Source organism: Parasteatoda tepidariorum, chromosome 8 (assembly GCF_043381705.1).
Source record: "Parasteatoda tepidariorum isolate YZ-2023 chromosome 8, CAS_Ptep_4.0, whole genome shotgun sequence".
Classification (NCBI taxonomy): Eukaryota; Metazoa; Arthropoda; class Arachnida; order Araneae; family Theridiidae; genus Parasteatoda; species Parasteatoda tepidariorum.
The window spans coordinates 24,476,591-24,500,728 of NC_092211.1; the positions used below are offsets into that span (position 1 = coordinate 24,476,591).

At 28.7% G+C, this 24,138-nt stretch overlaps 1 protein-coding gene across 1 annotated transcript; it reads right to left on the minus strand.

The window, feature by feature from the left end:
* Positions 1–1,108: 1,108 nt before the first annotated feature.
* Positions 1,109–18,760, minus strand: LOC107455062 (homeobox protein SIX3). Its single transcript, XM_016072470.3, has 2 exons — positions 17,260–18,760; positions 1,109–1,883 (listed from the first exon to the last, which is right to left on the minus strand). The coding sequence occupies exons 1-2, from the start codon at positions 18,186–18,188 to the stop codon at positions 1,550–1,552; spliced, it is 1,263 nt and encodes a 420-aa protein (XP_015927956.1). The 5' UTR covers positions 18,189–18,760; the 3' UTR covers positions 1,109–1,549.
* Between the last annotated feature and the right edge of the window lie 5,378 nt (positions 18,761–24,138).

The window sequence follows — 24,138 nt, forward strand, 5'->3', positions numbered from 1 at the left end:
GAAGAACAGAGATTTTGCAATTCGGTGGCTAATGCAAAAGGAGACAATGAATCAAGACTAAGAGAATTATTTTTTTTTATATAAAATAAGAGTAAATTGTATGCTAAAATCAAAAATCTGAAGAATCGATAGTTAACAATCAAGTGAATATTGATTTCTAACCAATAAAATTATGACTGTTTATTAAAAACAGTGCTTTTAACTTGAATTTTTAAACTGCTATTTTTGGTTAACTATTCAATGAAGTTTTTTCTAATTTTGGATTCTTGCTTAATGAATGATAAATATGATATAAAATATAATTTAACTTTTACAGTATATTTTATCTTTTTCCCTCTCCCCTTTATAAATAGAAAAGAGCTCTTAGAAACAATCGTCCTTTGCGTATTTGATTAAATGTTCGTTTGAAATTTTTGTTACTTACCAAAATTACAAAAATGTAGATTTTTGTGAAAATAATTTGCTTGTATTTACACATATTTTTAGTGCACTAATGTTACGACTGTATTGGATTCAGTTTAGCAATAAAATAATTATTTTATTGTAAAAAAGAATGATAATGATTTCCAATTTTGAAATAATTAAAAAAAGGATTTAAAACAGTATATGTTACCAATAAAGTTTAAATTTAGAAAAAGTAAATCCAATATAAATTTAATTGATTTTTTCTCCTTTTTTATTCGTGAATTACTAGAAAATTTTAAATTAAAAATAAATTCATAACATTATTATTAATATAAAAAATTATAATAAGCAATGTTTGATAAAAACTTTTTTGTTTCAAACGTAAAATTTATAAATTTCAAGTTTATAATCATTAGTATTTAAATTTATAACGACAATAATTAGATTAACTTCAGTATCAATAAAAAAAGTAATTATGTTTCATAAGACTTTGCTTTTTGACAAGAAATTTATAAATTAATAACCATAATTATTTGAATTTATAACAATAATTAAGTTATAATAATTAATTAAAACATTCACAATTTTTCAATTCATTATTATGATTATATTAATAATTAATTATTTAAATAATTATAAATAATTAATAATAGATTAAATAAGTTTTAATTACACAAATAATTAAAACAATAATTAAATTCAATAAAAACAATTATTAGATTTACTTCAGTTTCAAAATAATTGAGAAGACAAGTAATATTTTGAAAATAAATGATATAGCCATAACAGTTAAGGAAAAATAATCTTACCAATTACATCAGAATTAGTTTTTCAACTGTATTTGCAATAAATTACACGTTTTGCAATAAATTACATGTTTTGCAACAAATTACATGTTTTGCAATAAATTACACGTTTTACAATAAATTATAAATTACATGTTTTGCAACAAATTACATGTTTTGCAATAAATTACACGTTTTACAATAAATTATTACATGTAATTTATTGCAAATATAGACAAGGGCATTGTTTCTCGTGTTTAAAAAATTGATGTCTTTATATTTTTGATATATAAAAGATCGCTTATTTTTATATCAGTCCATGTCAGAGTATTTTGGTTTCAATTTTTGTGCAGGTGTTTTCACGCATGGTTCATAGCAGCAACATGGAGATGAGACAATGTCGCAGCTGCATCGTATGCTGACGTATTCGTGGGGTAGACTAGAGCGGAGGGATAGAGTCCAGGTTCGGATTTCACCATAGCCATAACAGCAAGTTCGTCCATGGGTTTAGAAGGGTTAAAATGGAAGTCACGTCCGATATCGTCGGTAAAATGATGGCCACAAAGGGCAGCTTGGGACATCGCGGGAGATGTTCTGGCGGCCGCAGAATGAGGACCAGGAGAGACTATGTGGCTATTTCCTACGCACAGATGAGGCGTTGATGTTCTAGGGTGATGACTGATTGTGCTGTCACTAAAAATAACAACAAACGTAAGAAACAAACATATAGATTGTAATGGTAAACATTAGTATAATAAAGAAAAATGCAATTGCAGTGGTATCTTGATGGTTACACTAAGGAAAAATGTATAGTCAAAATTACCAGAATATGGTAATTTTCATGCTCTATGGGAACACCGAAAATCTCGATAATTTTTACCGAAGTGCTTTGCTTATGAATATAGTGAAATTTAATAATTTTATCACGATACTTTAGAGTATGGCATAAGAACCATTTATGTGGTTAAAGTTATTTTTCAGTTTTGTATTTTTTCTGTGTGGTATTAACATGTATAATCTTGGAAACCAGAATTTTGCCTACATCGTTAACATTTGAACGGAAAAATTACCAAATGAATGGTTTAGTTTATCATATAGTTTTATTATAGTTTTATTTCGACAGAAATGTCTTTACAATGTGGTAATTTTACCAGAATATTTTTCTCCGTGCAGAATTGATTTTCGATGCAATTCGAGACACAAGTTTAGCACTAATTTGAAAAATTATTTATATATGATAGAGCCAACTAAATTTGCTTATTCCTTAAGTTTCAGCAACATTATGTTGACAATTTTGAGTGCAATTGTTCAGAAAATGTTTTTTCCAGAATAAAATTGACAAAATCTACTAAAATTAATTATTTTCGTTGTTATAGTTTGCAATGCTTGTTGATTAATCAATGTTAGTAAATATTATTGAAGTTGCAAAATTATATGAAACATCCAGACATTAAAACATCAAGTTAATTTCTGAGACATTTGATTAATTGACAATTTATTAATTAATATGTAACTATATATAAACCATATACCATATAAACAATGTTGAAAGAATAAAAAAAGCATTGTCATTAAAAATATATTCAAGTTTATTAGTAATTAAAAACTGTTAAAACAATAAATATCAGCAAGCGATAAATAGGTCACCTTTTAAGCATTTATATCACTGCTAAGTCCTAATTCAATGAGTTTTAGGCCATATTTCACCTATCTTTAGCCAGAGTCATCGAAGCTAATTCTGAAAATGACATAAAATGCCAGTTCGAAGAAAAACTAGTAATTTGGTGAAAAGAATAACTTTTGGTGATCTACAGTAATTTTTAAATATTAAAACAATTACTTCCATCAAAATTATTTGGACACTTACAAATTTGCTGGAATTGAGAATTACACTGGGGAATATTTTTTTTATTTTTTTTGTTCCATTGGAATTTTTAAAAGACCTTCGGTACTTTTGTATTGCTGATTTTGGACTTGAAATCGGTTTCTCTTTCCAAGCTGCGGTTTTTTTCTTTGCATGACCTTTTTAGTCACTCTCTCTTTTTTTCTGGTCGAAATTCTGTTTAAAAACGTTATATATACCAGGGAATCGCATAAATGCTTTGACAAACTTCTAAGGGGGCGAAGGTCTTGGTAAAATTAACCATGAAGTATGATTTCAAATAAGCTTTTGTGAATTTGTGCAAATAGGATCCTGCTATCGCAAAAAACTTTTTCAAGAAGTTTTTAAATTGTAAAGACATACAAGATTATGCTCAACACTGTAAAATTTTAATAAAAAAAAATTAAATTTTCAAAAATAAACAGCATTCTCCCCCCCCCCCGGNAAAATAATAATGAAGATAAACAAATTTGTGAAGGGTCCGATTAAAAGAAAAATCATTTTGTGAAGGGTCCGTTTTTAAGTTAAAATATTTTGTGAAGGATCCGTTTTTTTGAAAAGATATTTTGTAAAGGGTCCGCTAACGAACCCAAATTTCTTTTAAACAGACCCCTGTTAAAGCATTACATGAAACCATTTATTTGGTTGAATTTACGTTACGCATTTTTTTAATAAATGTGTGGTAATCACTACTATAGTTTAGAAGATCCGAATTTCCGGTAAACTGTTAGTTTATGAACGGAAAAATTTCGGAATGAATGGTTTAAATAACGTGTGTTTTGGTTTTTATTATCAAAATTATTATTATTTTTTTTTTAAATTCTGAAAAACACTACCATACAGTAGGGTAATTTTACCATTTCTCTTCGCCTGATTTTAAACAGGTCATACTAGAGAAGCGTCCTATCAGCGTACTACGACATTTCAGAGCACTGGTTCTCATGCAATATTAATCATGACGATGATCCTTAGTTAATTTCAAGAATTACACGCCACTCTGTTATATATAACGTTTTTAAACTTCCACATTTCGACAACAAATAGATAGATAAAAATAGATTTAAAACGTAATTTTAAAAAAAAATTTAAAAAAAAATCTGCTGCCTTTCTATTTTCAGATTTGAAATTCAAATTAGGCAAGACCAAGTATTTGTATAAATGCAACAAAAACGTTTTTGGTCAACCTGTTGAAAGCATTTTGGAATTTCTGTGCGTCATTTATATTTATTTTGTTCTCATTGTTCTTAATAAACCCAACATATTTGTTACGGTTGATTTTGGAATTTTTAATTTTCTGTCCATTTAATCATATATATGTAACATTCTTCGAATAAAACTTAAATCTTCGCACGTAGCCCAGAATATTTTTTTTAATATTACCATTATGCAAGAATAAATTCGACAAAAAATGACAATATTAAATTAATAGTACATAAACATAAAATTAAGATTATAACTCACTACACGAACGTACAAAACCTATGCTTACTAGTTAAAAAATTGAATTTTAACTAAATAAAAATTATTATAAACAAAGAAATCCCAATATTTTGAAGTATGAAAACCGTGAACATTTAACACCAGATTGATATGAAAATTGTATCTGATTTAAAGTGAATTTCACAGTGCTGACTTCGCTTTCTTTTTATTTTAATAAGCATACTAAGCAAGTTTAGAAATAGAATTATACATTAAATTACGCTTCGATTAAACTCTCAATAATACTGAATTTGACCACAGACTATAGCACGCTAGTGAAGATGAAAAATTTTGCCGAATTGGCCATTTTTCAAAAAGATTAATACATTTTAAAATTAATTAGTTATTTTTCTGTTCTCACTGATAATTTTTAACGACAAGGTGGTATATAGAGCTTAGAATTATTATAACTTCATCTTAAGAGTACACTACAAATTACGGTATAAAGTACCGGCACAGTGGGTGCATCATCCGTAAAATTCATTTACTGTAAAATCCATTTTTACCATAAAATAGTATACCATAATTTTTACAGTAACATTAATTAAATTAAAGTGGTTAAATGATTTTATGGTAAATAGAACTGTAATAAAAATTAATTTGCATAATTTAATTATAAATTATAATTATTTCTACCCTGATTCAGTGATCTTATGGTGAATATAACCAAAAAAAAATTTACATAATTTAATTATTAATTAAAATAATTAATTAATTTAAATCCATCGTTATTTTTGCAGGATTTATTTAATCAGAGTTGATTTTATGGTAAATATAACTGTAAATATTACGAATCAGATTTTTGTCCCCTCACACGTTCCGGTAAAGATGGTTTTTACGGTAAAAAGTTCCGGCACTTACCCGAAACTTTTACAGTGTAAGGCGCTTAAACCTTTAACTACGGCTTTTTTTTTTCTTTAGGAGATAAAGCTTCGAAAAACACTGTTAATTGGATCATTTGGGACTATAGTGATTTGAATCGATTATTTATGATCTTTGACACTGGATGACATAAAGCGAAGCATGTATGAAACTTTTCCAGAGATTAAAAAATGTATTTGAATTTGTTTCTAAGACATAAAAATAGTTGAAGCATTGAAAACCAAATAAGCCTTCATAAGTAGGTCACCTTCTAAGAGCAATTAACTGAAAACTTAAATCATATGTCACATTTTCCAAACGAGTTGGGACGGCATGGCTTCAAGCTATGGAAATGTGCACTTCGACCCTAATTTTTCATCCATAGCGGAAGTAATTTACGGGGGGCTATCAAGCTCCCTCCTCGCACACGGTTCTTCCGATCGTGGATGTCGGAATTAAGGGGGGGGGGAGGTAACAAGAAGCGTGAAAAATCACGTACATATGGACTGTTGGGGTACTGGGGTCGTTAGTATTTTGTTTAGAAAGTTCTCACGGAATTTTAGGAGTTTTTTTTAGAAAATAAACAAGCTGTTTGATTTATTTCGTTTTCGTAAAGATAAAGTATGGGTTTAAAATGAATTGAAACTTTTGATAATTTGAAACCTTATTTTAATTGAAAAAAATGAAAGCTTGGGTTTAAAATGAATTGAAACTTAGATTATTTGAAACCTTATTTAAATTGAAAAGAATAAAAGCATGGGTTTAAAATGAATTGAAACTTCGATAATTTGAAACCTTATTTTAATTGAAAAGAATAAAAAGATAAGATTAATCAGCGATATGTCTGTATATTGAAATATATTATTTTAAGAAATTCTTCTCAATATATTTTTTCATAACCCTTAGGATAATTATGTCACTATTAATAGCAAAACAAAAGCTTTATTTCCTAGCTAGCTAGCTTTATTATTTTTTTTCAAAGATTTAATTTTGGAAATTTTTTTTCCGGTTTTTTTATTGTATTTACTCTTAAAAGATTTTTTACTAACACTCGTTTGACTTATATAACAAGTTCTGAATCTAATCTGAAAGCATGATTTTCGTAGCTGTTTCATATAGATTTCGAATATTCTACTGTTCATGTAGGTTAGTTCAACTTTGACAGTTTCACATTAGGGACCGTTAAAATATTACACAATTTTGGCACTTATGTTTTGCCCTTTGTCAGCAAAAATAAATTATCATTCCCTCCACGCTAACGTAAAAAAAAAAGAAAGAAAAAAAAAAGCGACATTCCTCTTTCTTTTTTTTTTTTTTGTTCAACTTGAACTTTGCTTTAATAGTAATAATCTATTTTCAAGAATTTTAGGACTTAATTCAAATATAAGAGGTAACTTTGAAACAAAATTTGTGATTTAATTTATTTCATAAAAATTTTTAAATCCTTGAAGGTTTTTTCACACTATTTCTTTCCTTAAATTTTAAGTAATTTTTTTATTAAAAAAAAAGGAAAATAATAAGATTTAATAGGTTATATAAGGATTGCTAATACATCTCCTCCGTCTTATCAATAAAAATAAGAAAATCACCACTAACACCCTTCCCGCTTGCGTTACTGGGGTGACGTTGAGCCACCTATATAGGTGCCACATAAATAATGAATGCGCCCACGATCAAAAATACGGCTTGTTAGCAACGGACGAGATAACTCGTCTTCCAGGAATATTCGCTGTGCTCTATTTTTGTATTAGTGAATATGGTCATTGATTGCAATTGATTGATATTTTTTAGAGTAAAATAAACAAGTTAAAAAGGAATTTGAGTTTTATTTCCATTTTAGTGCAGTTGAGGAGCTCTAAGTGCAGAGGGTGGGACTGAGACGCGATGAAAGTGTTAAGTACCACCAATAATTGATGGACATTTTAAAAAAAGAAAAAACTACGAGTATTTTACTTATGAATTATAAGTTTATAAATTTTTAACTTCTTCCAGTTGTAAATTTGTATTTAACAATCAATATACAGAAACTCTAATTTTTATATTAAAGTTGATATTTGAAAAAATATAATAAAACTTTTTCCCTGCAATTCATTATTTTTTTTCCCATTCGAATCCTTTACAAACCTTATTTAACGATATAAAATTTAATGAATCATATTGCCACAACACAACTATTAATTGCTTATATCTCCAATGCGGATGTTGTTAGGATTCAAGTATATCAAAAATGTCCAAACAATTTTTGTTTCTTCTAAAAATTTATTTACATCAGCTTGTTTCTTGCCAACACCTGCTCTTTTCGAACATTTTAATTGCTTCATTTCCCAGCAAACTGTTCGATCGCAACGATTGCTTATGTAATGAAATATTTCAAAGCCTACAAGAAACACTGAGTTGCATTTGAAATTCAATACCAAGTGTAACACTTTCACATCAAAGCTGATATCGTCACATCGGAATTAATCGAGAACCTAATCTACATATCTATTCATTAAAATTCATCAGATCACCCAAACAAATTTTTAATTCAGGCTTAGTAACTTTTAAAAAAAAATTCTGTGGTAATGGAATAAATCATTTGAACTTATTTATAAAGTAAAAACTGGACAATGAGATAGTTTTCGAAAAATGCCATTGTTAGAAAGTGATAGTTTTGTCTGGTGAAATTGTTTTTGAAAGGTATTTGGTTGGGCAGGGCTCTTATTTTTTTTTTATAAAACTTTGGAGAAACAAAATATGATTCCATTCGAAGTTGTAAGTTTTTTTTTCATTCCATTTAAGATTCGTGTTACTTATATAACACAGATAATTAAAAAAAGAATTATGAGAAGTTATTTTTTTTTTTTTAAATTTTTTGGAAGGAAATATTTTATTTCAAATTACCCGTGTTATTTCAAACTACCCATGTTGTTTACCCGTAGTTTAATCGGAACATTTCAATATTCTAACGGAAATTTTTAATTTTTATTATCGTCTTTAAAATTTTGTAATACTTACACTTTAATTGCTGTTAAATTTATTTAATCAATAAAGGCTTTTCACAAGTCTTATTATCTAATTTAATAACAATAAAGATATTTTTAATCGGGAAAAAGAACTTATTCTTTGAGCCAACGATTTGATAAAAATTAGCAATATTCGTAATTTTCACTTCCAAACTTTTTGTTTTATGGCAGATTATACTAAGAGAATTTTAGTTGTGCCTTTTATACAGCAATAACTAGAAGCTGTGGCATAATTTGTTATATAACCTTTTTTTAAAAAAAATATTTCTTACAGAAAATGCCAATATAGAGCCAATTAGTTATATACTAAGAACAAAAGCTATTAGCTACATCTATTGTCACATCGCACAAAAACAAGCCGTAACTACTTACATAAACTCTTCTGTATTTAGTATAACATTATACTAAATACGTTTTGAGCAAAATATGCAATTAGTACAGTGGTGAAATATGTTAATGCAAAAAATAGCAAGAAAATTCTGTATCAAGCAATTTTTCTTTACTAAAAATCTTCATTTGTAAATTTTCTCTAAAATTTGTGTTTCTTTTTTCTAACGGAAATTTGTGCGGGGGAGGGAATACAACTGATTTGGGATGTCAGAGGTACATAAGTACGAAGAAAAAAAATGCGTGATTTATTGAGGTACTTTATCTATGTTAAGCGTCTATGTTAAGTAGATTTTTAATTGTGAGCAGATTTTTAAAAGCTAATTTGTATTTATTGTGTATTTTTCCCTCATAATACTTATAGAATAAAGTTTTTCAATAAATAAATTATGTAAATATTACAAGTTAATAAAATATTATTTGCTTACAGAAACATTCATTATTTACTTTTCCGCGTAGTTTTAGACAACGTTTAAAGCTGTAGAAACTAAGAAAATTATTTATATTTTAGTGAGCAAAATAAAGGTAAACAAAATCCAACTAGGATATTAATGCATGAGTCAAACATATATATATAACATTTTCCAAACGANATATATATACTTGGATGTCGATTATTCGAAATAATTGAGACCGGATCTACTTCGGATAATCCTGATATATGGATTATTGAGGTTCCGCTGTTTCATTATTTATTATTATTCAATTTTGATTTACAAATTCAGAGAATCGAGGTTTTTTTTTATTATAGTGCTACATTACATTTAATTATAATCAGAGCAGTCAATGTTCAATATAGCTTCGTTCAATTTTTTAATAAATCAATTGAACAAATCCTCTAATTCTGAATCGTTATTTGGTTTCCTTACTTCCAACTTCACCAGTACGCTTGTTTGTTTTTTATTTATATAAAAGGAGAAATTTTATGAAGTGATGCTTTATAAAATTTTATGTATAGTTGAATTTAGACGAAATATTATTAAAGCCGATAAAAGAAAGGGGGTGGGGAACTAAAAACATGTATTAAAAACTAATTGGAATCTACTTTTGTTAACTGAAGTATTCGAATAAAAGAGGTTCGGACAATCGAGGTTCTGTACTTGAAGTGCAGTAAAAATTTATGATGAGATTGAGAAAGAAAAATCCTAACAATCTACTTCGAGAAAGGGATGTTTGGGAACAAAATAAATTTAACATTTCTCTTTTATCTCTCTCTCTCTCAAAAAAAGGATAAAATGAAAATTATATCAATGTCGGTCGAAAATTAAAAAAGCTAGTCTTATAAAATAGTTTACTTTTCTCCTTTTTTATAACGATTTACTCTGTTGAAAGTAATAAAAGAGAAAAGGCTGTAAATAATATCAGAAGTGCCTGATAACAGTAATGAAAAAAAATTTCTTTAAAGGTTTTTTATTAATCTGTTTTTAGAGCATTTAAATATCTTACACTCTTTTATTCTACAGTAATAATTTTAAAGATTGCTTTCTTTTTTTAAGTGGCATTGAGACGTACGTTTAAGGATGCCTTAGTTCATGCTTATGCAGAAATGATAGGTTGAACTAGGATATTTGATTATGGAATCAATTATTTCTAGATTTGTTTCAGCGAATATTTAGAAGAATTTTTTCTTTTTCTTAACAGGTACACGGAGAAAAAAATATTGGTGAAAATAACGCACCGTATGATTAAAATATTTTCGGTAAAAAAACAACCTAATTCTTGTAATAAAACCAAAATGTGCAGTATTTAAACTATTGATTTGATATAATTTTCCGTTCATATCGTAGGATTATCGGATTATATTTTTTTTCATTGCAAAGCTGTGTTATTCTACAGCAGGTTTGTTAAAAATGGTTCCGCAAATTCCGAATTGAGAAATAACGTAAAATCGGGCTCTTTTCAGTAAGGAATGTGTGAAAAGAAAGTAACTTTCTTTTCAACTAACCTACTTTAATAAAAAAAAAAAAAACATAAAAACTACATCTTTGAAGAGTTGTAATCTTGAAATTATCGGCATCATTAACTCGAATTTTTAAGAATTTTGTGAAAGGACCATTTTAAAAAGTGGAAATTATTGGGATGGGTCTAGGGTAAAATAATTTGTGAAATGTTTTTTAACGGATCCATATTTAATAATAGATTCCTGATAAATATTTTAAAAGAATATTTTTTAAAAAATCTGCTTTCAATTACAAATATCAATGGCTTGATTAATTATCAGAGGCCCGGGCCTAGGGCCCCCACATGTCTGGGCGCCATTTAAATGTTGCAAATTTTGCGTGTTTTCTCTAAATCAACAAAAATTGAAATAAAGAAATGCATTAATTTACTAACAGTATGTTATAAAAAGTTTAAAAGCATTTTCTATGTATAAATTTGAGGGCCAATAGGATCTCCAACAGTTCTCTGCCTAGAGTCCTCGGACTTTTAAATCAGACCCTGAATGTTACGATATTTTCACGACCACAACAAAAAATATTCCTTTTAAAATGCAAATGTTAAAATTACCCAACTAGTTTAAATAGATATTTTACGTATAAGAAAAATTGGACCGCTATGTATTTCCTCGCTGCTTATGTCATATATGAGTACAGTGTTCAAATGTAAGTACAGTGTTGTACTTACATATCCTCGCTGCATACGTAAGTACAGTGTTTCAAAATAAAAAAATATTCAACTCCAAAAGCGCGTTAAAAATAACTTGAATTTAAGTTATAACAGAAAATTTATTAAAAAGAAACCATCATGGTGCTATCGAAAAGAACAATTAACTTTAAAGCGTATAAATGATAAAAATTTTCATCTTGAGTTATTTTTTTCACTAAAAGAAAGCTTTTTCTTAAATGGCCTTCTTATCAACATTCACCAAAAGGTTCGGATAAAAAGAACAACCAGCCATCCGCCTTACTTAGAGTGGAGCATAAACAATTTCTTTTTCTCTCGTTGACTCGCCAAGATTAAGAAAATTAAGTTGGAAAACCCTTTTTTTCTGAAGTTTTTTTTTTTTTTATCTAAATAAAAAGAGTGTAAAACTGTGATAAATTTAAGAACACATCGACTCGCGAAATATTTTAAAGCTTGACAAACGTTGTATGTGTGTGTATTTAAAGCACAGCTCTCAATTGCTTCTTTTTTATGTTATGTTCATTATTTTAATCTCATATTTTACATTTATAAGCTGGTTTCCGAATAGCACTTTAACATAGCCTTACTTAATTTATGTATTTAATTCGTTCTCACTATGTACAGTTAATTACGCCATGGGTTTAAACTTAAACTATAAATTGGAAGCATTTAAATGAGAGTAGCAAAAAAAAAAAAAAAAAGAGGCATAGAGCTGTTTTAATGCTCTAATTAAGCATCTCTGAGTTGCATACTTATTCTTTGTACCAAGTCAATACTGAAAAAAATGCTTGTACTGCATCTGAACAGCAGTGCGGATCCAACTGTTTAGATTTTTATTTTTTTCGATGCTTTTTGTAATATTTTTTTTTCAATGAAAAAATATGACTTTGTTACCTTTAAACATTTAATTATTTTATTTTTTAAAAACTGGAATTTCTAAAAGATCCATTTTTTAAAGGAAAAATAAATACGAAAAGTAACCGTAACATAATTGTTTTTAATTTTTTTTTTTTTTCAATTTCCATGCTTTTCGTTGAGTGCAAAAAGTCAACTCTAATATCTCTATACCTTTTAACTATTTTTTTAAAAAATTTCTTATTTATTTCGGTGCAAAGAGCTAACTCTAATATGTATAAATATTTCAAAAAAATTTTTGTTATAAAAATGCAACTCTTGAAAAATCGCGCTTTTATAAGGTAAAAAATTCCGAAATGCTCCAGATTTGCCTTTTTTTATTGCTGTTCCACTTAAAGGTTGCTTAAAATCAACATACTTATTTTCCATGCCATTATGCGCATAAATGTTTAAAAATTTAGAAATTTATTGATAAAATAAAATTTTATTTATAAAAATGTATTTAAAAATGTAATATGATATTTGACGTCACTGTAATCAAATAACTGTTCGTTAACTTATTCTGTTTTACTTAATTTTAAAGTAATTTTTAATATTTATATAAAAAAGGGTACTAAATTCCATAAAATATTAACTTTTGTGTCTGAAAATTATTAATTGATGATGTGATTATTGTGCTTTGTGTACTTCTTATTTTTTTACTTTGTTAAAAACGGAAAAAAAACTTTTATATTACATATCTTGTCATAATTGTTTTACAAAGAAAAGTAAAATGCTCAATTGCGCGAAGCACATAAAGAATTTTTTGTTAGAAATAAATTGGAAATATTTAATAGAAAAATCTTCCTTTTTTTTTGAATTTACACAAAAGCTAACATATTCAAGTTTTCAGTAATCACAAAAATATACCACTAAGTCATCAGTTTCTTGTTTGAAATTAATAATAATTTTTAAAGAGCGTCATATACGTTTCACCAAAAAAAGAAAAAAAAAATTAGCTAAGAAATTATAAATAATTTCGTGGCTGTACAACGCAATCCGTTACGTAGAATTTATTGTATTGACAAATCTTAATCTCAACTGTTTTTTCTAACCTCTTTTAGCTTGACCCAAATAATAAGATAAATATTAGTTAATATTTAATAGATGGAAAAACCCAGCATTTTATTCTAACAGTAATAAAAAAAAACATTGTTTACTAAAAATCAGAAAATAAATTAATAAGAAAATCGCCTAAACATACTGCAAAAATTAAAGATACAAAATTTTTGAGTAAAAATGGAAATATTATACAAGAATTTTTTAAAAAAAGAAGGGGGGGGGTTAAATTATTCAGCAACGTCTGCTGAACTCAGTTGATAAATCGCATCTCTTCCTCGCGTTAATTATTAAACATCATGAAGCTAAAATACGACTTAAAATTATTAAGTTACCCGCTTAAAATAAAAAGCATAATTTGTTTATTTATAAGAACTGTTCGCTTTAAACCTTTCATTTCTGTCCAATTTATAGCTCAGTTGGTTGTTTCAGTTTTTTGTTGCCAACGCGAAAAAGGAAATTTCATCAGTTTTGTGACAACATTAATTACACAAAATATTAATTTAAAAATTAGTCTTTTATGTAGTGTAAATTGGTACCAAAATTTGTAAATATTATCTTTACGAAAACACTCTTTTATTACATAAAATTTGCTACAGTTTAAAATAAAAATTAAAAATGAGTTAAAATAAATAATTTTTAAATTAAGAAAGCTTTTTTTTTCTAATTCATTATTTATGTTGTTGAATACAAAACACGTTGATCTAACAAATATTTTTTTTTTCTTCTTACATATAGGCCTATTTTACATGTATTGACAGATACAGCTCTTTTATGCTTCTATACATATTACATACAGTTTTTCTCAAAATTGGTGAGCGTGAAGTTTTTAATAATTTACCTGCCTTAGCAGAAAAAGCTTATAAGAAAGTAATTTATTGTAAGTAATTAGTAATTAAGAAAGTAATTAAAATAAGTAATTTATAGAAGTCTTATAGAATGGTTTAACTTAAATCAAAAAATTTATTCAAAAATCCATTCATAGAAATATTCCTTGTATTAGCCAAACATTTAGATATGTTTTTAGAACACAGATAGTTCTATTAACAAATAAATATCTATAATTACTTATCTATATCGTTCACTTCAGTCCCAAAGAAAAATAACAACTATCTTCTACACTTTATTTTTTTTTGTACATGCATTACCGATTTTTAAATTACTACTTTTTAATTTTTATTTTATAATATTTTTATCGGCGCACTTGTTTAAAGATTTTGCTCATTAAAGTTTAGATAATCGTTATTTTTAAAATATTCTACAAAAATAATTCGCAAATAAAACCCATTTAAATTAATCTTGCATTTTTAAGATGTTTTTTTAATCTAACTAAATATAAAATTAAAAATCTTGATGGAATTAATAACATTAATAAACAAAGATTCCAATATCTTTGGTAGTTATCAGCATAAAAATTCTAACACTAGCAATAGTTATCATCTCTTCTGACTCTGATTGCATTTTTAATCTTGATTATTATACAGATTTAGAGCCTAAAAATTTAAACTAAAAGTGTNTTTGCTTGCCTTAGCAGAAAAAGGTTATTTTAAGAAAGTAATTTATAGTAAGTAATTAGTAATTAAGAAAGTAATTTATAGAAGTCTTATAAAATGGTTTAATTTAAATCAATAAAATATATTCAAAAATCCATTCATAAAAATATTCCTTGTATTAGCCAAACATTAAATGTTGCTTAAAGTTTTTGCGCATTAAAGTTTAGTTAATCATTATTTTTAAAATATTCTAGAAAAATAATTCGCAAATAAAACCCATTTAAATTAATCTGGCATTTTTAAGATGTATTTTTAAACTAACTAAACATAAAATTAAAGATCTTGATGGAATTAAAGACGTTGCACCAACCAACGAAAATCGTTGAAACATACTGAAGTATGTTTCAACGAATACGACTTTACATGATATGGAACGTTAATAAACAAAGAAGATTCCAATATCTTTGATTGTCATCAGCATAAAAATTTTAGCACTAGTAATGGTTATCATCTCTCTTGATTATTATACGTATTTAGAGCCTAAAAAATTAAACTAAAAGTGATATTCCTGTGTAGCAATATAAAATGCATGACATGACATTGTTGTGCATTATTTTAAGATAAACTTTCAGTTACTGTTTTACAACAATTTAACTATAAATAAACATGCTTAATTTTATTAAATTCTATTTACTTCTCAAATAAATTTTTTGTAAAACTGTGTCTAATCAATAATATATGCAATTAATCAATCAATAAAATCTAATCAAATCAATAATCTATGTACCACAAAATTGGCATTTGAAATTACTAAGAAGTCCTAGTATTAAATTTTTGCCCTATTGCTAAATAATTTCTTTGCGGATACAATTCAACAAGATTTTATAGTAACGGAATATTAAATTAGAATTAATTAATGGATGAAGTTATAATCCTAGCCAAGCCAAATTAGGTTTAAATTTGAATCCAATCTATTCGGGGTCAAATCTATGATCAAAACTGTGTCAATTCAATAAAAAGTATAGTTAAATAACTCTTCTAAATGAATAATTTTAATGCGAAATTCTGTTAATTGCCAAGAAGCAGAAATGATTGAGAGGTAATCGTGGGGTTTGTGAGCGAAGCGAGCAAGAAGTGGAGCCCTAACTCCTTCATTTTAACAGAGAAGAAAACACAAATATAATGTAAATTTTTTGAAAAGTATTTACCGTTGTGACCAAAATTTATCTTTAGAATTTTTTGTTTTTGGAAATACATAGTTTGTCCCATTATTTATTTAATATACACTATCAGAAGCATTAAAAAGTATGAAACTTTTCCAAATAAAATTTATACTGAAAATTTACATAATATTTATTATGTTAAATAATTTTTTTTTAAATATCCTGAGATAGGACTGTGCATTATAAATCAACATCAAGCACAGAAATTAAAGAAAATTGTTTAGTCTTATTAACATATTAAATTATATACTTTTTCATTGTATTAACGAGTATAAATAAGAAGTTTAGTGAAAGAGCATGTCGAGTCATATTCTTCCGGTAAGTTCTTTATTAGGTGAAATTAAGGTGAATTTGGAATAATTAGTTTTCGAATGTATAGAAATATTAGGAAGATTTTTAATTTTTTTTCTTTAAAATTTGCCTTATTTAAAAAAATTTCAAAACAACTCAATATTCTTAAATTTACAGAAAATTTTCTGAAGATTGAAAATTAAAACTTTTTCAAAAGGATACTTTACTATGCTATCTTCAGGACATTTTGTAATACCAAGACATGTCTGAATGAAAGAGCATATCGAGTGATATATTAGTAAATTTCGAAAAATCAGATTTAAAAAGTATATAAACATCAGGAAGATATTCATAATATGAACTAATAATAAAGCTTAAAGAAAATTCAACATTCTATGTTAATGGAAAAAGCTCTGAGACTGGAAAATTTAGATTTATTCAAGATGTCGTTTTACAGGTTTATGAAATTTATTGAAAATGAAAACCTGGCTCAGAGGAAAAACATGTTGTGTGACATTAGTGAATTCGAGAAAACAGTTTTAAAATATATTGAGGATTTTCGCAAGATATTTTTTTTCTTTACAAGAGCCTTATTTAAGAACCTAAAAAAAAGTAATTCTATATTTATACAACCAATCATTTATAAGCTTGAAGATTTGAATGTCTTTGAAACGGCTCTGAACATGTTATAAAATATTAATGAAAACATTTATCTGGCATGAAAACGTTGAGGCTTATTAGTAGAATATATGTTACGACATTTTAATTAATTTGAAGAAAGAAAAAAACAGTTTTAGAATTTATAATCTACTAAAATCTTCAAATAATTCAATAAAATTGAGCTACATAAAAATTGAAGAACAATCTTACCTTCTATAATGATGGGGAGTCCTATCTCTTTGTCGCCTATTTTTGAACCAATTACTAACTTGCGTCAAAGTGAGTCCAGTTTTTTTCGCCAAGCCTCTCTTCTCATCTGGAGTTGGATATCTGTTTTGTTTGTAGCATTCCTTCAAAGCAATCCTGGATTTTTCTTTAAAACAGTATATGGTCTCCTCACCGTCCCAAATTGTTTTTGGAAGAGGAAACTTCCTCCTCAGGCGATATTTGTCCACTGCACCGAGAGGTCTACCACGAATCTTTTCTGCTTCCCTATAATGGGCCTTATACCACATTTGCTGAAGGTCATTGTGATATTGGCAATCAAAATTATGACTTTCCAGAATGTTGTAAAGGTCCTTATAGTTGCCTCTGTGGAAAGCTACCAGAGCTTGACCCCTAAGAACTGATTCGTTACCTCGCAGTAGATCACTAGGCGGCAAAGACCACAAAAACCTCGCAAGTCTGTCAATATCACCACGCTGTTGCAGAGCCTCACACATGCAGGCCACCTGTTCTGGAGAAAAAGTCAGATTCTGACCAGACAACAATTCAGTAAGTTTTGCATTTGGTGACTTGGAAGAACAATAGTCTGTTCGGGTGTTTGTTCCATCACCACTCCCGTGGTTACCAGTGGTATAGTCGATTCCACAGTTGGTTGTAGCAGTTGTACCGCTGGTTGTTGGAGCAGATGCAAGACCAGCCGCAGAACGGGCGTGAAGAGCCCCAGGATGGATTTGGGCGGCGCGCCTTTCGACGGTTGCGCCGTGCTGGCTGCGGGAGACTGCAGCGATGTTTGCCGCGGAAATTCCGGAATTACTAGCATCCAATGGTTCGTTTTGATACCGTAGTGGTTGTGATTGTTGTTGCCTATTTGGCCCACCATAGCAGGCTAATGTTTCAGTCTGTAAATTGGCCATTTAGCATGAATATCTCAAAAGCACAGTTAGCCTTCTTTTCGTAAGATTAAAATCTTAATTCTTCTCAAAACCAATTTGTTCCAAATAACTTTTTTCCCGCAATCTGTTAAACAGATTCAAATATTTAAGGAAGGTTTTAATCATTTCGAAAAAAAAATAAAAATAAATACGTATGAAGATGAAATAATTTACAACCTAAAAATTGACCATAAAGCGAGCAGTGTTAGTGTTTTTTTTTTCAAGCAACTAAAATACATCCAACATAGAATAATATATATAAATTTATAAAAATTATCGTAGCAACCTCACGCATCTTGATTTAAGGCAATAAAAACAAAATGAAGGGTCAAAAATAACAACTAATAAATCTTGGATTCACACCAACTAAGAGATCTCCAATTATCCTCAAAGAAAGGCTCGCAAATAAATTTTAAATTAGATAGAAGGAATTCTCACTCCTAACTGTGAAGTGAACAGCAGGATGAGCAAGTTGCACTTTAATGATGCTCCCAATATCTGGTTGAAGATCTGGTTACGCCAAACACACGGGCGGGACGCGCGGCATTATAGCTTTCGGAAAATGATGGACGTGCGAACGGCGATCAGTTGGCTGGGTTACCGTACCACTAACGATCGCCAGTTTATTGTTGGCGGTATGTTTTCTTGCGCCAATGAGTTAGATTTCGGGCAGGGGGGCTCTAAATTTTCCCGTTTCGAAAAAAGATCATTATTTGAAGATTTGGGGCATTTGTTTTTATCTTATTGAATAATTTGAAGTTTAAAGCTCCTTAATATTTGTTGAGTTAGAGCAGGGATGGGCAAACTTTTTTGGTCGAGGGCCAAAAACCGAGAAAAAAAATGTTTGGTGGGACAAATAAAACTTTCAAAATTTAAAAAAAAAAGCGATATACAAGTTTTAATTTAAATATTTAGTGAGATGAATGAAATTGCGATTTCGTTTTTAAAAGTTCCCTATATTAAGGTTCGAAGCGAGATGTGCCTATTTTACGGAACAAGGCTAAATGCTTTTCTGTTAGTCCACTTCTGAAATGATTCTTTCTAAGGTTCAAAGTTGAAAACTCTTGTTCGCATATATAAGATTAAGCAAACAGAGAGCTGATTTTCAGGGCATGAAATATTAAATTTTGGAAACCAACTTTTGGTAATGATTTGTAAAACTTTGGCATATTTAGAAACAACTGCTTCAGATGAATGTTAGATTGTCCGCTCGTTGGATCTTAAAATGCGTAGTCTGCCAAATGTGAAGTACAATTTACCTATATTAGATTCCTCGAGAAAGACAAACGCTAGTTAGAGCCAATCTAAGACTATTCTATGAAGAACTTCTTTCAACATTTTACCAATTGAAGCTGACTATGCTAACTATTTCCATCAATTTATGTTTTGTAGAACAAAAATAGAGAAAGTAAAAAGGTCATCATTAAAAAAGGAAAAAACAGAAATAATTTTAAATAGTTGACAAGAAAATGGATGTATATTGTTTATGTATATTGCCACTAATCGGCAAATTAAAATTATATCCGCGGGCCGGATAAAACCTTCCGGCGGGCCACAATTGGCCCGCGGGCCGTAGTTTGCCCATCCCTGAGTTAAAGGAATAGTTTGCTAAAATTTAAATACTTCTGTGTCAGGATTCATGAAGTTTTTAAAAAAATTCTGTTTCACTTTTTTGCCGATATTTTCTCATATTCTTAAATTTGGCACTGATAGTAGATTTCAATTTAAGGTCAGATGTTACGTATTTGTATTACACATAACTAGAGAGAAAAACTTATATAAATCTAATTATCTGCTCTGATTTCAGAGATTAACAATTAAATTATAATTTTAAATTAAAATATAAATAAATTACAGTTGCAAAAAAATTTGTTAAGGATGATATCGCAACAATGAATGCTTTCCTGGGATTCGTTGGAAATTTTTTTTAAAGTAAAGGTCAAAGTAACTCTTGGGAAAGTCCGGAGTCGGAGTCAGATTCGATGATTTCAACAACCGACTTCATAGCTCCAATATGAAATTATGCCCAAAACTGAAAGACATGCACCGACAAAATTAAAAAATTAATACAACTAGAAAATTTTCATTTTATTTTTTTATTGGTGACTTTACGTTATTAGATTCAACAAAACAATTTTTTGAATTCGTCCTATCAAAGATTAAGCTTAATCAGAATCATTTGGCATGATGAATGTGACTCGAGGATAAATCATGGTAGTCAAAAATTTTTTAATTTGATGACATCACGGAAGTTGGTGAGCACAGCGAGCAGGAGGTGGAATTATTATTATTTTTTTTTTAAAGTCATTTTGATAAAAAAAAAAGTCTAATTTTATTTCAAGTGTTGATTTTCAACTTTCATAATAATTTAGAAATTGAATTTGCTCTTGAAATCACCTGTTGCTTTTCATCGATTCAAATTATTTGTAAATAAAATGGAAAAATATGAAGAACTTTTATTTTAATTAAGTTATTTTCAGAACTACTGTAAGATTTTATGTTTAAATAAGCCAACCGGCCCGTGTAGGGGGCAGGGAACTGTCCTTGCATCAGAAAGGTTTTGGGTTCGAATCCCGGGCAAGGCATGGATGTTTTTTCCTTCTTCGTACTATCTGTCTTTACTGTGGGAGCGACGTTGGCCCACCTAATAAGGTGCCCCTGTAAGAGAGGTCAACAAAATCGCCCTGTATATGCCTGAATTGACGGATGTTAACACAGGTGAGCATTGGGAAAAAATATTTAAAAAAAATTAAAATCGATATAATGGTACGATTTATTTTAAGCGTTGTTGTTGATACTATATTAAGTTTATATTTCAAATCACGTTTTGTTTTTCAGTGTCCCAATAAGTCAAACTCTTTAATGCGTTTTTTTACGACTTTTAACAAACTTTTAATTTCAAAAACAGGTCCCTACCTTCAAAATGTTTAAAACTAAGGGGCATTTAAAAATTAGCCACTCCTCGCTTAAAATTGAAGAAAGAAAAACACTTCTACCCAAAATTACACTTCAAATTGCAATAATGAATTATGAAACAAATACATATAATAATGAGGTATGATAATGTGCATTAAATTCTGAATTAACAAGTTTTTTGTTGTAAAAGCCGGGAGCGTACCTTCAAAATGTTTGAAATCAAGGGAATCTTAAAAGTCAGCCCACCCACTCCCCTGAAAATAGAAAAAGAAAAATTATTTCGAAATGGTGTTTGTTCCATCACCACTCCCGTGGTTACCAGTGGTATAGTCGATTCCACAGTTGGTTGTAGCAGTTGTACCGCTGGTTGTTGGAGCAGATGCAAGACCAGCCGCAGAACGGGCGTGAAGAGCCCCAGGATGGATTTGGGCGGCGCGCCTTTCGACGGTTGCGCCGTGCTGGCTGCGGGAGACTGCAGCGATGTTTGCCGCGGAAATTCCGGAATTACTAGCATCCAATGGTTCGTTTTGATACCGTAGTGGTTGTGATTGTTGTTGCCTATTTGGCCCACCATAGCAGGCTAATTTATCAGTCNTGTACAATCTAAATAGCTAATATACTTTTTTAAAAGCCAATAAGAACATTGGTAGAATTCTTCTACATAAGTACAATACTATGTCTTTGATGATAAAATACTGTGTCTTTGATGATAATATATTATGTCTTTGTGCTAGAACATTGTGTTCATTGGCGAGCGAGCCATGGTTCACGGCGTGAACCACATAGGATTGCGTAGCAATCCTCGGGGGTTGGCGAGCGTTAGCGAGCAGGGGGCGGAGCCTCCTAGTTTATTATAATAATTAAGCTCTTACATCCATAATAGTTTTAATATGATCCTCACTTAAAGTAGTAAAAAATATTTCTTAAACATTGCATAGCTACCCCTGTTGCACTAGTAAAAAGTGAAAACATGTAAAAGAAAATAAAGTATAAACATTTTTATATGTTTGTCGGATACTTATTACCTTAATTCTCAATTATATTAGTTCTTCTATTTTATGAATTAGCTGAATTGCTTATAAAATCATTTTCAGAACAATTAAAAGATCTCTTTCTTTCTCTGTATGAAAAAATCGTAAGATGCGCTACACTTGCTGTTTTGGGAGTCAAATTTAACGTTACATTTTGTTTTACTGCGCAAAAACTACATGAATTAGAAACTTGAGTATGTAAAAGAGTGCACAAGGAGTATAATCGAATAAAAAATCTGATATTTGATTATGAGTTTGAGAATTATCCGTTTTTAAACTTATGGTAAAATATATCATGTAAGCGGATCTGTTGCCTCCTGAAATGCAACTATGGAGTTCAAAATTTGATGTACCAAAAAGGCTATTTTCTTTCTAATTTGTTCGAAAGTTACTGCAATTTTAAATAATTTCTTATAAGAATTTTTTCCCCTGTTTTTGCTTTAAATAATGAATTTTGTTTCTCAGAAAATCAATTATAGAGGAAAATTTTATTCATTTCGTGATCTACATTTTATAGGCTTGTGCTTGACTTGATGTTTATAGTAACGGAAATACTGAATAAATAAATAATAAAATAATTTTCGAAAATTAAAAAAAAAAAACTTAATTATGTTCTGCACCAAAAAAATTTAAATATAATTTTGCGTGTAATTTATAAGAATCGAGTTGATATAGTCTCGCTTAATTTTCCAGGTATTATGTTCACTTTGTATAAAATTTGTCGTAAAATGTGTTGCAAGACTTTATTAGCAGATGAAAATTCGGCGATTTACTTGATAGCATTAATGTTATTCAAAAGCCCCCTATTTTTCATCGGCCTATCACCTATTTTTCATAATTCATGTACACTAGCCAGTTTTAAGGAATACAAAATGAACAAGAAAAGTATCATAAACTGAAGAAAAGTTATTAATAATCGATGAAATCTTATAAAAAATTTTCTTCGTCAACAAGCTATTTTTTTTAAAAAAATTATAAGAAAGTCTTGCAACATATTTTAAGATAAACTTGGTATAAAACGAAGATAATACCTGGAAAATTAAATGAGAATTTATCAATTCGATTCTTATAAATTTTACTTCTTACTCTTTTAAACAGAAGTAGTATTTTTTTTTTTTTTTAATTTTTTGAAATTATTTTACCTTTTCGTGTTAGGAATCGTGAAGTTTTTAAAAAAATTGCGTTTCACTTTTTTTCCAATATTTTCCTCATATTCATAAATTTGGCACTGATAGTAGATTTCAATTTAAGGTCAGAAGTTACGTATTTGTATTGCACATAACTAGCGAGAAAAACTTACATAAATCTAATTATCTGCTATCGCATATGATATCGCAGCAATTAATGCTTTCCTGGGATTCGTTGGAAATTTTTCTTTTAAGTAAAGATCGGAGTCTAATTCTTAGGAAAGTCTGGAGCCGGAGTTAGATTCGATGAATTCAACTACCGACTTCAAAGCTCCACTATGAAATTATGCACAAAACTGAAAGACAAGCACCGACAAAGTTAAAGCAACTACAAAATTTTAATTTTATTTTTTTCTACTGGTGACTTTACGTTATTAGATTCAACAAAACATTTTTTTGAAATTCGTCGTATCAAAGATTAAGTTTAATTAGAATCATTTGGCATGATGCTGCGACTCGAGGATAAATCATGGTAATCAAAAAAGACGAATGTGATGACATCACGGAAGTTGGTGAGCGCAGCGAGCAGGAGGTGGAACCATTTTTTTTAAAAGTCATTTTGATAAAAAAGAGTCTAATTTTATTTTCTTTTTTCCTGGTCTTATTGGTAATATTTATGACTCCTGTGCAACTAAACATAGTATTTGTGTTGATAACAATTTTTAAGCTGTTTTGATTCAAAACTTAAGAAATGTATTTCATAAATTACTGCAACATCTCCAAAAAACGAAATAAGTTGAACTGATTTTTGCTGATTTCGAATTAGTTATGTAATGTAAAGTAGTTACATAAATGTTA

Excerpts from the sequence above, each read along its gene's own strand:
- LOC107455062 (XM_016072470.3), bottom strand. The coding sequence starts at position 18,188 with ATGGCCAATTTACAGACTGAAACATTAGCCTGCTATGGTGGGCCAAAT. Across the intron at positions 1,884-17,259 it reads ACTCCCCATCATTATAGAAG|TGACAGCACAATCAGTCATC; the intron begins GTAAGATTGTTC and ends TGTTATTTTTAG.